The 13,564-nt window shown below is 34.7% G+C and overlaps 1 protein-coding gene across 3 annotated transcripts in view; it reads right to left on the minus strand.

Moving 5' to 3' along the window:
• EYA3 (EYA transcriptional coactivator and phosphatase 3) overlaps window positions 1–13,564 on the minus strand; it is an 87,441-nt gene that overhangs the window by 37,157 nt on the left and 36,720 nt on the right. For 2 of the 3 annotated variants that reach the window (XM_016131999.2, XM_036230737.1), the window contains exons 4-7: window positions 13,416–13,495; window positions 10,101–10,167; window positions 7,456–7,592; window positions 1,046–1,183 (exon numbers count right to left, since the gene is read on the minus strand). In XM_016131999.2, coding sequence (XP_015987485.2) covers window positions 1,046–1,183; window positions 7,456–7,592; window positions 10,101–10,167; window positions 13,416–13,495 — 422 coding nt within the window. The remainder of the gene's footprint in view (window positions 1–1,045; window positions 1,184–7,455; window positions 7,593–10,100; window positions 10,168–13,415; window positions 13,496–13,564) is intronic. The other variant, XM_016132000.2, reaches the window with a different exon arrangement.

A 13,564-nucleotide genomic window follows, 5' to 3' on the forward strand; every position in this document is an offset into this window, starting at 1 on the left:
AAGGGACAAAGAAAGAAGAGAAAATAAATAAGAAAAGAGGAGACTTGGTAAATAATAGGTGTAAAGAAAGGTAGCTCAGGGCAAGGTCTTAGAATGTAGTAACCACTTCTGTTCCTCCTTTACCAAGCAGAAGTAGTTCTCAATCATTTAACTGAAAATAGCTAAAAATAAATATAAAAATATTTGGTTTAATATAATCTACATCAAAACATTTTCATCACCACAGTTCATATCTTAAGAGTACCTCTCAGACCAGTTTTTGCTGTCCCACCCTTATCTCTTGGGCATCCATTTTATAAGGAACAAAATTTAAAAGCTGGGGAAATCAGGAGAAAGGAGGCAGATGAGAAGCCAGGCACATTAATGGACATTAATTCCCAATCTGGATCAATGACAAATTGCCTGCATTGGATTTGGAAGGGTAGGAAAATAATTTCATAGTGCCTTTTGAGTTTGTCTTCTTTCCAGATAATACTATTTCACTTCTAACCTTTTAGAGGAAGAACCCGGGAAGGCAGAGATGTTTAGAGTTCAAGCTTTAATACTATGCTTTTCATCACAAAATAGAAACAAGACTGAACGTATTGAGCAAGGAAAAATGCTCTAAGCAGGAAGTGGTAAATGTGGGTAGAGGTATGACGAAACCACAGCAAAAAAGCAGCACATATCTCACAAAGCAGCGCTCATTTCTCGCTGCACTCAATTTGGACTTCATGAAAAGAAGTCAGCAAAGTTCTAACCCATGAGTCTTCTGCTCATTTATAGGAAAAAAGGCCACTAAGAACAGACAGGTTTTCTGGACACCAACATGCAAAGGGAAAGCTTCAGTTCTACTAAGAAGTTGACATTCAAAGGCTAAACTACTTACAAACCACACTCCAAGGTTCTGGTTTGCCTAACACAAAAAGCATGCACAAATGCACATATCGCCCCTTCTATTTTAGAAGAGAAAGCTCCTTATTGACCAATTTGTCTAGAGATACAGGTAAATTAAAAAAAAAAAAAAAAACAACAATAAAACACACACACGACCATGCCTATTTACCTTGAATGGGATAAGAATAATGTGCTGGGCTTGGCTGGCTTGTGGTTAACCCTGTAGTGCAGGTAAGAACACTGTGTTGACTTGGAGATGGAGTCTGAATTAAACCACTTTCAGGTTTCATACCTGGCCACAATGCACCTGAATCAGATAAATTGGACCAATTACAAACAATACACTGGGACTGAGGAGCATGGTTATGCTTTCAAATATCAGCCAGTAGTTTAACATCTAAATCTTAAATTTGCTTGTGAGAGAAAATTACTGATTCTCTCACTTATAATGTACCACAAGCAAAAACAATTTCACAGAATTGGGGAGTGGGGTCACAGAAACAAAAATCTTGTCAAAACCCCAATAGCAATACACACACGCACACACATGTGTGCACACACACGCGCGTGTGTGTGTGTGTGTGTGTATGCAAGTTAATTTCCGTGGTTGGGGCAAATTGACTAGGGTTCAGAAAAACACTACTGACACCCAACTGGAGTATTTGTTGTAAAGAGTGCCTGATGTTCATGTACAGCAATAAATCATTTATCTGCATTGTAAGGTGGGAGACATTTCACATAAATTTAAAATTCACTTACCCATTAAACAAGCATCAAATTTTTCTAAAATGTATTAAGTACTTCTCTGCCTTCTTAAGCTGGTTACTTTGTTACCTTTGTTTCTTCTGATTAAAAAGACATACCTGCTTATTTTTATAAATTAAAAACATTATAAAAATATGTAACTTAGAAAAAAACAGTCATTTGTAATCCCATCATCCAGACTAAACCAATATTAAGTTTCAGAAGAGTCACTCAGATTTCTTCTGTGTATTTACTAATCTTTTTTAAACAAAAATGGGATATTATACATATTGCTCATAATTTGCTTTTCCACACAATACCTCTAAGAGACATCTTTCAATGTCAGAACATACAAATCTATCTCATACAGATAGACATCACAATGCTTCTGAGTGACAATCTTTCTAAAATATATTTATATCCTTTTCCTGCCTTCTTAGCAGGAAGGAAGCAGTGAGCATACCTTTAGATTTTCTGTTTTGTTACAAAGACCAATATTGTGCTGTGCTGTATTACAGAGGTAAAGGCTACTGTGGTATCTGAAGACATTTGTTTAGTAATAAATAGAACTCAATTATAGTTATATGATTTTTAGGTTTTTGAATCACTTTGTCTTTTCTCTGTGATCTGTCACTCCTTGACAATCTCCTGTCTCTGGTTGTATCTCCCTTTTCCTTTTCAGTAAACTAGGAAAACATAAATAAAGATTTGCTTTTACATGAGAGCCTAAGGATGCCTTTTACAAGTGAATAGTTTTTGTGATAATTTTGGCTATGCAAAAGTCTATAAAAGAACTTACTGTCTGGTTGTTCACTATGTTCTGAATAGCTACAGTTGCTGAATCAGTAGTTGAAACTAATAATTAGGTCCAAGAAAGTTTATCATTCAAACACACTCCAGGTAAGAAATCAATAACAATGTCAGCCACAGCTTCAAATTCAACATTAACTCATTTCATTTACTCCTAATTTGGTAAGGAATTTATAGAAGTATAATGCTTTAATAATAATAACCTCTGCTTCACCAGGGCACTGAGATATCATAGTGCAACTCAAATCTGTAAAATTGTTGAAAAGTAAATACAAGAAGAGTATAAGGAGATGTGAAAATCTTAAAAGAGTGACAATTAGACATTGTCATGGTAATTGCTTAGGCCCAAACTCAAAACATTTTTTAAAAATCTATTCTTTTCTGATCTATTAAACACATGAAATAATTTACTTGAAGAGATTAAAGAATATCAACATTTCTAGTGTGAATTAGGAGGATTGCCCCCACCCCCGTGCCCCACTCCACCCTTAGTTCATGATTATTTAAAAAGTCTTGTCCAGGTTAGTCACAGCTAAAGTTCTTGCTGTACCGATTTTTGACAATAAAAATATTTAAGGATTTTTTTAAATTTATAATATGAAATTTGAATATTAGTACCATGATTCTTGGTGGTAATACCATTTTTAGTAAACAAATTACCATTTCAATGTCACAATACCTTTGAGATTTATTGTGATCAATATGATTTTTTTCTAAATAGGTTCTGAACCTGAGGTGTTGTATTTGTGAACATGTTCATTACTACACTATACCAAAATACTATCTTATTATCTTATTAACTGAGAATGTTTTGCTAGTATCATTATTCAGTTTTTTTTTAAGTTTCAAAATGTAAAATGTCTATAAACCAGCCCTTCTTATAAGATCAAAAATTAAGGCAAAATGTCTAAGACAAGTAGAAGAGCTAGTGTTGAATGTTTTTGGCCAGAAACAGGAAGTATATATTTAATATATAATTATTTCATGAAGACTAGAAGGAGAAAGACAATATGGACACTGTCTCCAGCATCACTGTAGCCCTGCTCTTTAAGCACATAAACATCCTCCTTTTAAAAAGCACCCTTCAAAGAATTCCAAGTCATAGGTAGTATGACCAAATGGTGAGGCTGCACAGCATTACTGCCCACAGCAAATGATGAAACTGAAGCTTGGTTTTCAGACTAGCAGTCCACAGCTTTATGCCTACAAACTACAAAGCTTCTCAAGTCATTTTAAGCACCAAGAGCCTGATGTGGAGAAATAGCTGGTCTAACAATGGGAAAAGAAGTCTGTCTCTGAGTGCTATTCTTCTGCTGCTCCGTACTGGGGTCTTATCATAAATTCGACCTATGTTCCTCAGCACGAATATGTCACTATTCATTAGTCAATAACCAAACTGATCTGAGCAATTCGGTTTGTAGTAACATATATCAGAGTACTGTATCTTTAGAGAAGATTAATTTGGTTAGGAATTAAAGTACATGTCAATGTGAGAAAAAAACATGAAAGAATATCTTGGTTTATTGATTCAATAGCTCACTGGGGTGAGCGTTCATAAATAGCTATTATAAATACTAAGTAATTTAATCTGAGTACTTATGCTAATTATAAAATAAGTAGATGTATATTATAGAAAATTAGGAAAATACAGAGTGTAAGGGAAAAACTGCAGAGTCTCACCACACAGACAAAAATACAGGCAGTTCTCACTTTGCACAGGGCTATTAACTGAAACCTGTGCATACTGGAACTGTGTCCTCACTTTGCATGAGTCTGTGGTAACAGATCAAATCTGTATAGTGCCTGTACCATTCATTTCACATTTGTTTCCTTCCAAGTTATTCTTTATGTAATATTTTAAAAAATATCAACTGGGTATATTGTATTTTCAATTTTACACACTGTTCAATTAACAATAAACTGTTTTCTCAAGATGCTAAATATTCTTTAAGACTATGAATTACAATGGCTAGTTTTCCATTCTATGAATACACTGCAATTTAACACAAACCTTTCGATTCAAAAGTATGCTATTTTCAATCTTTTGCTATTATAAATAATGCTGCAATGACTATCTTAGGGAGTAAATTTTGTGGGTATTTCTAATTAGTTCCATAGGATAAATTCCTAGAAGTGGAAATTACTGAGAGAAACGGCATGAATATCCTTCAGGCTCTTAATATATACTGTTGAATCTCCATTTCTTTTAAAAGAAGTTGGAACAATGGCAGCAAAGGTAATCATTTATGAGCCCTTAAAAATAAATGAGTACCCTTTTCTCACACATACTCATTTAGGTCACTGCAAGTTAAACCTCTAACCCTTTCTTCCATCCTACTACATTTCTACATAACTCTAAAAAGAATGTGACTATTCTTCATTCATTCATTCATTCATTCATTCATTTTTAGGTGAGGCAACCCTTGGTCGACCTCACAGATTGCAAGGACCTTGTCATTTTACAATCCCTTATTTTTTATTTTTTTACATATATAACACCTGGTCTTTCTAGGTGGTCTCCCATTCAAGTACTAACCAGGCCTGACCCTGCTTAGCTTCTAAGGTCAGACAGGATCGGGCTTGTTGAGGGTGGAATGGCCGTAGACTCTTCCTTTACTTTTAAAGATTACTCACAGGCTTTCTAGATTCTCTCTAGTCTTCTCTCCTTTCTTCAAGAGGAAACTTTTAAATTTCAAACTCAGCTCTGAGACTATCTTTTTCATATAGATCTCAACTATGAGCACTTCTAGGTTCAATTTGAATCCTAAGCATTTATTAATTGTATGACCTCAAGTTAGTCACTTAATCCTTCTAAGCCTGTTTCCTCATCTGTAGAAAGGGATAATGCTACTACTTACTTCTTAGGACTGTTCAGAGGATTAAATAAGGCAATAGTGTTAATGTAAAGTACTTATTCTTAGCATACTGCTTGGTATAGTAGGTACTCAATAAATATTAGGCAATATTATTATGAGATTTTCTGAAGCTCTGTTTATACCTGAAAAAAAATAAAAGACTGGCTAGTCTAATTTTAGTGCTAATAGGCAGCATTAAGATGACAAAATTCCCCAAATCCTCAATTTCTGAGAAGAAATAAATGAAGTTTTATATTTGAGTGAACACATTTAAAAAAAAAGCTGCATGTTAAAACATAAGAAAAAGTCACTTTAAAAAAGTATTCCAAACATTTCCTTGTAACATTCTTTATAAATTATGAGAATATGCTATACCTATCGTTAACATTACCCCAACCTATATCTCTCTCCAATAAGTCTCATATATTATCTAAAGTCAAATTAAACTAATGATTACCTCTCTTTGAATTAGATAAATTTATAAAACAAATCTCCCTCACCCCCAAATATTAAACAAAAACAGATTAAAAGAACCCATTATAACCATTATTTCTTCCTAACATAAACACTGTTTCCTTCAAGTTTTTAACCAGAATTGACCTATTTTACAGAATTTTCTTTCTTTCTTTAATACAAGGGAAATGCAATGATCATAAAAGATACCATTAAAATTTAGGCCCTAAATGCACATGGCACTATGTTAGGTATTCCATAATCTGAGTTCAGAGATATAATAGGAGTTTTATTTAACACTGAATAGCAAGAATGATCAACCGTTTGACAATGTCATAAAGGGCTTTGGCCTTGCTAATAATAAATTTAAATCGAAAAGTATTAAAAAAGTGAAAATACTTTATACTCGCTTGTCTATTATTAACCAACTATTGAAAAATCATCTTTAATATACACAAAAATAAATGAACACAAACATAACCATAGAGTTCTGCTTCCAAAAGGACTGCTCAGTCTTGCTAGTTAAATATATCACAAATACAAGGTTTTAGTACACTGGCTAAAATTGACAGACATGGAGGAATGGGCTACCAACATGGAAACAAGAGCATTTCTGTTTCTCTTCTTTCATGAAGTTATCAAACTACCACTATCATTAAACATAACCCCCAATTTTTGTTTCTAGTAGTTACCAGGAGCCAAGGAATGCTAACAAGCCTAAAAGTAAAAAAGCTGTCACTGTCACTGTCACAAAAAACTAACTAAATGGGTCAGGAAAAGTATGAATGTAGAAACCAAAAGCAGGCAACACTAATACAATATCTATAATCTGTGGTGATCTGTTTGGAAGATATTTCTAATTTCCACCTAGTCTCAGTAAAGGCTACAGAGATAGCATTTTATTAACATACTGCATATTTTCTAATAATATAGTATTCTTTCAATTTTGTGACACAAGTTCTAGGAAAGCAGAGACTAGGCAATAAAGCACACTGAATATATCTATTAATTTATACACACAGAAGAAAAATCAGTACATATATTAAATGCCCAAAGAATCTCAAACTGCCTTCTGGGAAATCATTCTAATTTATAATTCATATCTAAGATACCTCAAAACAAAAACAAAACTCTATGCACACAATAAGGTTATACGAAATTGGGGATTTCCCCCATTCTAAGATAACTTTGGTTTACCAGAGCAATAATCGATTGATCAGTTTGGAGAGGGGAAGGAAAGAGAAGGAAAAAGACCACTTCCCCCACACCCAGCCAAAAAAAAAGGCATATTCCATCTGGATATTTAGATAACCTGACTTTATCAGGAAACCGACAATCTCAAAATATATTTATTATGCTTACCTAACCAAAGTACCATGGTTTTCAAACACAAAAGATTCTAAGCTTTACAGGCAAGACTTTGTACCTTAGAAATTTTGGTAGCTAAACAAATGAGTACTGAAAAGTTGTGATTTTATATTACATGCATCAAAAAGATTAGTTTGACATTGTTTCACAAAATGGATTAGAAGGGAAAATATACTTGTGCAAAGTTGCATACCCAAGTTCTATCACATCTATAACTGAGTGGGTGCTCTGCAAAGAACAAGCCATCTCTCAGCTTCCTGATCAGCCATGCTTGCTTTCTAGGGAAAGATATGCTTCTGAGGGATAAAACTCAACATTCTTATCAACTGTTTATAATAGGGCGCCTTACCAAAAGGAGGTAGTCCATATGTTTGGGTGGCCTGAGGGTAGACAGCATACGGCTGAGACTGCTGTAGTGTCTGGTACTGAGTCTGCCCAGGATAAGCAGTTTCCGAAACAGGAACTGAGAGGATATGTGCATAAGGTCTGGAAAAGTTCAAGAAACAAAAACTTTCATGTGTGATTTATTCGAATAATGAAAAATAGGAGAAAAAGCTAATACCATTAAGTGCAAAGAATCAGCAATGAGGAGACTGACCTTCTACAAAAATGTCTTTTACTGTGCTCAGAAAGTAGAGTCAGTATTTCCTTTCCAGGTTCTACTACAACCATCTAAGAAACAAATTTATGGAGGATTTAATAGTTTCAAATATCCTCCCAAGGTCCAATTACTATGCTGCAAACATTTGTGGTATACTACATGTATGACCCTATGTGAGATACACAGATGGATTAAACTTGTTTATGCCCTTATGTCTGCATACAGAACAAAACCCTATAGTAGCAGAAAACTGGAGAGAACAGGATTTGCAATTGGCTCTTATTCTCCATTCAGCCCTCTGGGCCAAACTAAAGTTCTAAGAGGGAAAGTGGGAGTTGGAAAAGAGAGTGAGGCTGGTAGAAAAAAGGCAAGCAACCATATTAAAAAAACAAGGAGTACCCGTAGGCCCCAATATCATCAGATCAAGCCTACAAAACAGGAGCCAGGTAACTAATAAAAGCTGGGAAGTCCCAGATAGGACTCAGAATTTCCCCACTGATATTTAAGCCAGAGTATACTGCCGACCACTTCAGGTTTATCTAGGGATCTGAATTCAGTAGTGAAACTTCTGGAATGTTAGACTAGCTAGATGATCTGGTCATTTTATCCATGCAGTGAAAGGATCCTACATTTTATGCACTAAGTTTTTAGATAGCAGTTATATTATTTGGTGAGTTATGCTGTATTTACAATGCAAGAAAAAGTGTTATACATAGCATATAAATCATAAAGATAAAATACTGAAGGAAAGGGATGGTTCAAAAGGCAAAAGATTCTTTTCAGCTTTGGTGGAGAGGAAAATGAAGTAAGGCTATAAAGTAGTATGTGAGCTGAGCAGATAGGATGTGCAAGAATGGGAAAAGATGTTCTAGGAAAAGAGAAAAACTCTAGCAAAAGTTCAGAGGAAGGAAAGCAAGGGCTCCATCCAGCCTGTAGATTATATAAAGGGAGGTACATAAAGAGAAGAGAAGTAGCGAAAAAAAGATAGATAACTAAGACCTGAAATACCAGGCTAAGAGTTCAGACAAATTTGAAACTAGTGGGAGTCACTGAAATTGTTGAGCAAAAAGAATGACAAGATCAAAGTTGTTCTTTAATAAAGATTAGTTTGATGTTGCTTTGTAAAATGGATTAGAAGGGAAAAAAACTGGAAACAGAGGTTCAGTTTAAAAAACTGTTATAATGCAATGGTTCAGGTAAGTGGTAAGGAAGTCTGAATTAAGATAGAAGGCATACCTAATAAGGTATCCTGAATACAGCAGGTATGCATGAATGGATGAATGAATTGGAATATGCAATATATTCACATCTCAGTAGATTCTAAGAGACTGAATTTGAAAATTTCTATTCTTCTTAGCCAGACCCGAGACCAGGAAATAGTTCAGGTTGTAGTTGCAAGTTGCATGGAAATTATTTAAAATCTCAGATTAATATCCGGATACATTAAAAATTATATCCTTTTTTATTAGTGTCTTTATAGCTCATAGTATTTTGTTTTCGCCTTCATAATGATCTCATAGAAGACCACCACATGAAAATGAGTGACCAAAGAATGCTATTAGTGTTAATACCAGATTAGAATTTGGAGTTGACTTTTGAATTAGTTGACTTTTTAATTAGTATATTTTTTAACTGATGCAAAATCAGAAGATACGAATGGGCACAAAAAGGGAAAAAATGCTAGTTATTTTATAACAGCCCCACAGGCATCACTCACCTTTGTTATCAATTTCTTTATGTATCCTCGATATATAAGCACATGAGAATATATCCTCATTCAATAAACACGCTTGTATGTATTTATGTATGTGCAGGCTCACTATCAATGCATAACCAGTAGCTTGTTTTATACCTATTCATCTTGGAAATGATAAATTTGGTGGATCTTAAGGCCTGATCTTGCCCCATGAAGGCCCCAAATCTTGCCTCTTGGTGACTTCAACCCGCTAAACCTGTTTAATTTCAAGCCCAGTTCTACTTTGAGGTTATTCCTGAAAACAAGAAACTGAACATAGATTAGGCTGAGAAGTCACAGTATGAGGCTGACTTGAGCTGTTTTTATTGATCTGTCTATCATGGTAGAGGAGAGAATGATCAGAGGTCAATCAGTGACATGCTTTGATCACCAACAGTATTTTTCATTTCAGTGTCTACTCATTTAGAGCAAGCTTCCAGTTAATAGTGATCTATTCCAGGCAACTGCCTGCTTTTTAAAAGAATGTTACATAGACTCTATATTTAGAAGAAATAAAAAAAAAATAGAGTAGAGATAGAGAGAGCAAGAGAGGTGAAAATAAGTTAAATGTAAACTTAAAAAGTTAAATAGCAAGTTAAATTTTGCAATGAACCTCAGGAAAAAAGCACATAGATTTTAAAATAATTATTCGACTTACTTTGCAGAATACATTTGTGAGGTATAATCATTGGATGAGCGAGGGATATAATCGGTGCATGTCATAACTGAAAGAAAGATATCACCGGGTAAAAAGTTAGAACATTTCAAAAATGAAATGGGAAAACTGCATATCTCACTGTATAGTCTTTTGAACTAAGTAACAAAATACAGCTTGGACATTAGAAATTTAGAAACACTATGTAGTAAAAAATACCTCACTCTTCTAATGGTGGGATTAGAGACTTTTAGAGACAGTAAAAGAAGCTAGAATGTGTGAAGTATGGAAAAGAACTGAAAGTAGTACCAACTGACCTTTACATTTACCCATCACTGATCTAAAACCACAGATGAAGCAACCTCCTAAGTTCTCTGCTGTGCCCATAGGCAAACTTAAGAGGCAAGGTCCCTATGTAGGAAACTATATTACAGTTTTTCAACTTATTCTCTGGGTGCTTACTCTCTATTCTAAGTAAAAGGCCATATGAATGACTTGCAGGAAGACAGACTCAGAAGGAAGTACCCAATTTTATTAGAAAAAATGTTGCTACTGCTGTGTATAACCAGCAGCAGAAAGATATAAGTATGCTTCTTGGATACGTGCTTTCCTTTTCGGCTTTGTAGTAAAGGCTTTAAGTTTGGCAAAGCAGAGACAGGACAGAGAAACTGATGTGATGCTCTGATGAACCGTCAAGTAAAGAGACTTTTATAGCTAGTATCCTCTTGAACCCCTATTACTTCATCTAGAATAGCTACTGTGAAGGCTTGACTCTCATGATTTCCTCTTGGATACATGCTATAAATATTCAACTTAAGTTTGACCAGCAGCAAAACTCTATTCATTAGGTACTATTTCAGTCCATGTTGTAGACAGAGTTACATCATAAAGAGCTTGTACCAGATTCATGAACTATTCAAGAACTTCCTTCAACATCTATAAAGCAAGTTGCTCTACTATGAATGGGGACTAAGAATGAACCAACTAAATTTATGTCTAGCTGAGCTTCCTGAGTATCTGACTCAAAAAGGGAACTCTGGTCAATAGCAGATGAAGGGTATATTCATGCCCAACAGTAAGACAAAACAACATCTATGAGTTTATCATAGAAAATCTTGTCCATTGCCATTATTCCAGGTCTTTAACAATTACTGGAAATTTGTAGATTACACTCATCCATAACCATTTTGACAGAAATGAAAAAAATCTCAGTTAGATCCAAAGTTCTTACCATACATCACAAAGAATATAGGTTTTCAGTTACTAAAAGTGATGACCTTGACAAAGGCAATTTCACTGGAAGAGTGGTGTTGGAAGCTAAATTTGAGAGGGCTGAAGAGTAAATGGGAGGTGAGAAATCAAGTGAGGCAATTCTTTTAAGAGGTTCCTATAGGTCATGGAACAAAGGGGAAGTCTCTAACTAGTGGGAGATGTGGAGCCGAAGGGGGTTTTGTTTGTATTAAGATGGTAGATACTAGAAGAGAAAAATGTACCAAAAGTCCAAGGGAAAGGTGAGAAGGGATAGGATTAGCACAAGTAAAAGCCCTTACTTTTGACAGGAGGAAGAATACTATTTCATTTTGACAAAAATGATGTCTGTGTACAAACACAGGTAGATTTGAAGATCTAGTGGTGGTGAGATGATAAAGGAATTTCCTGTATGACAGCTCCTACCTGAGGAGTCATCACTTAAGAATTAGAAAAGGTGAGTGAATATGAGTACTTTGAGAAGAAAAGTGGTATATTAAAAGGCAAAGCTCATTAGAGAAATGTAATAGGATTTCCAAGCATGCTGGGTGCCCACCTGAGGCCCTGTGAGTAAATAGCTAGGTATATAATTTGTTCAATGTTTAGCTATCTGAATGCATTTATAGACAAGGTAGAGAGTTGAATTAAATTAGGACTGAAAGAGTCAAGTTATTGAAGGTATTTGTAAAGGAGTAATTATAATAAAGAACCTATGCTGAGTAAGAAGGAACATGAAGACAAGAGGGATATGATGGGTATTGGATAAGAAAGCTACATGGACACTGAAATGACCAGAAGAAGAGTCTGGATGGAGAAAAAAAAAGCAAGAAGATATAATTTTTAAAGATCAAAATGACTAGGAGTTCAATCTGAGGTAAAAATAAAGGAAGAGGAAGGCATAAATGTAAACTTCAAAGGAAGCAGAGTTTTTGAAGGGAAAAAGGAGAGAAATGATTTGGAAGGAGCAAAAAGAATCAACTTACTTCCTAGCCCTGAAGTATGTAAGGAACAAGCCTATTTCTTGGGGATGAGTGAGACATTAAAAAAATTAGGAACACTTCATTTATTAGAGCAGTTTCTCACAGTATGGAGTTTCTCAAATGCATCAGAATCACCTAGCTATCATCTTAAAAATGCAGATTCCCATCCACATCAGATATACTAAATAGATAATCTCTGAAGATGAGGCTGGGATTCTATATTACAAACAAGCACTTCAGATGATTCTTAGGTACACTAAAAGTTTAAGAACCACTAAATAGTGCCTTTGAAGAAATATATATGACTCAAGATATACCTGTTTTTTTTTTAAGTTGTACCATTTTTTAATACATGGGAAGTTTATAAGATTAAGCATAATCATCTTAAGAAATACCCCCCAAAACATGTTTCTTTTTTTAAGTGTATTACACAAATTCATTCTTTTAAAGTGTGTGGCAAAATACACACGGGGTGTGTATTTTCAGAGTGAACTATTTGTCCTATAGAAGCAATTTGTGGGAGTAAGCGGGTATGCTAAAGAAAGCTTATGTCTCCACAAGAAAATAACAAAACACTCTACAAATTTTTGTCTAATACATGAATGTACCTATTCTACAGGAAGGTGAGGGCTGATAAGTATAGAGTGTATCTTACTGAGCTGGATCTACCTCAGGGCCCAATATCAATTCTGGGCTCTCAAAAGATTACTTTTCTAGATCGATAGGTAGAATCATTTGATTATTAGAAAGGTAGAAAAATATCAAGCCCTCTGGAGGAGCAAAGGTTGGCCCATAAAGTTTTCTGATTTTGAGTAAGGCACTCTTACCTTTAAAACATCCAACATCAAAACAAAAATAAAATCACGAAGTGTAACTTTCTTGGGTAAGTAGATTCCATGTGATTTTGTTCCTCAGCTGGTATGTCAATAAAGCTTATAGGAAAGAACAAGTATAACACACATACAAGAAAAGAAAGGGCTTCTGGATATTCTGGGACAAACAAGACAATCAATGAAAAGTAACTATAAAAGAATAACATCACCTGGTTAGAGGAATACCTCTTCTGTCATACACAGAATATGGTACTTACTTTCCTCTGACATGGTAAGGTTTGAAGCAAGGCTTGAAGTTTCAGGTTTCTGATCACTGACTTCAGGGTTGCTTACTTGACTGGGAGAACCAAAATGAATACATTAGCTCCTCATTGATATGCTGTATTGCTAAAAGTGATTAAATCAA

Source organism: Rousettus aegyptiacus, unplaced genomic scaffold (genome assembly GCF_014176215.1).
Source record: "Rousettus aegyptiacus isolate mRouAeg1 unplaced genomic scaffold, mRouAeg1.p scaffold_m13_p_1, whole genome shotgun sequence".
In the NCBI taxonomy this organism is placed as follows: Eukaryota; Metazoa; Chordata; class Mammalia; order Chiroptera; family Pteropodidae; genus Rousettus; species Rousettus aegyptiacus.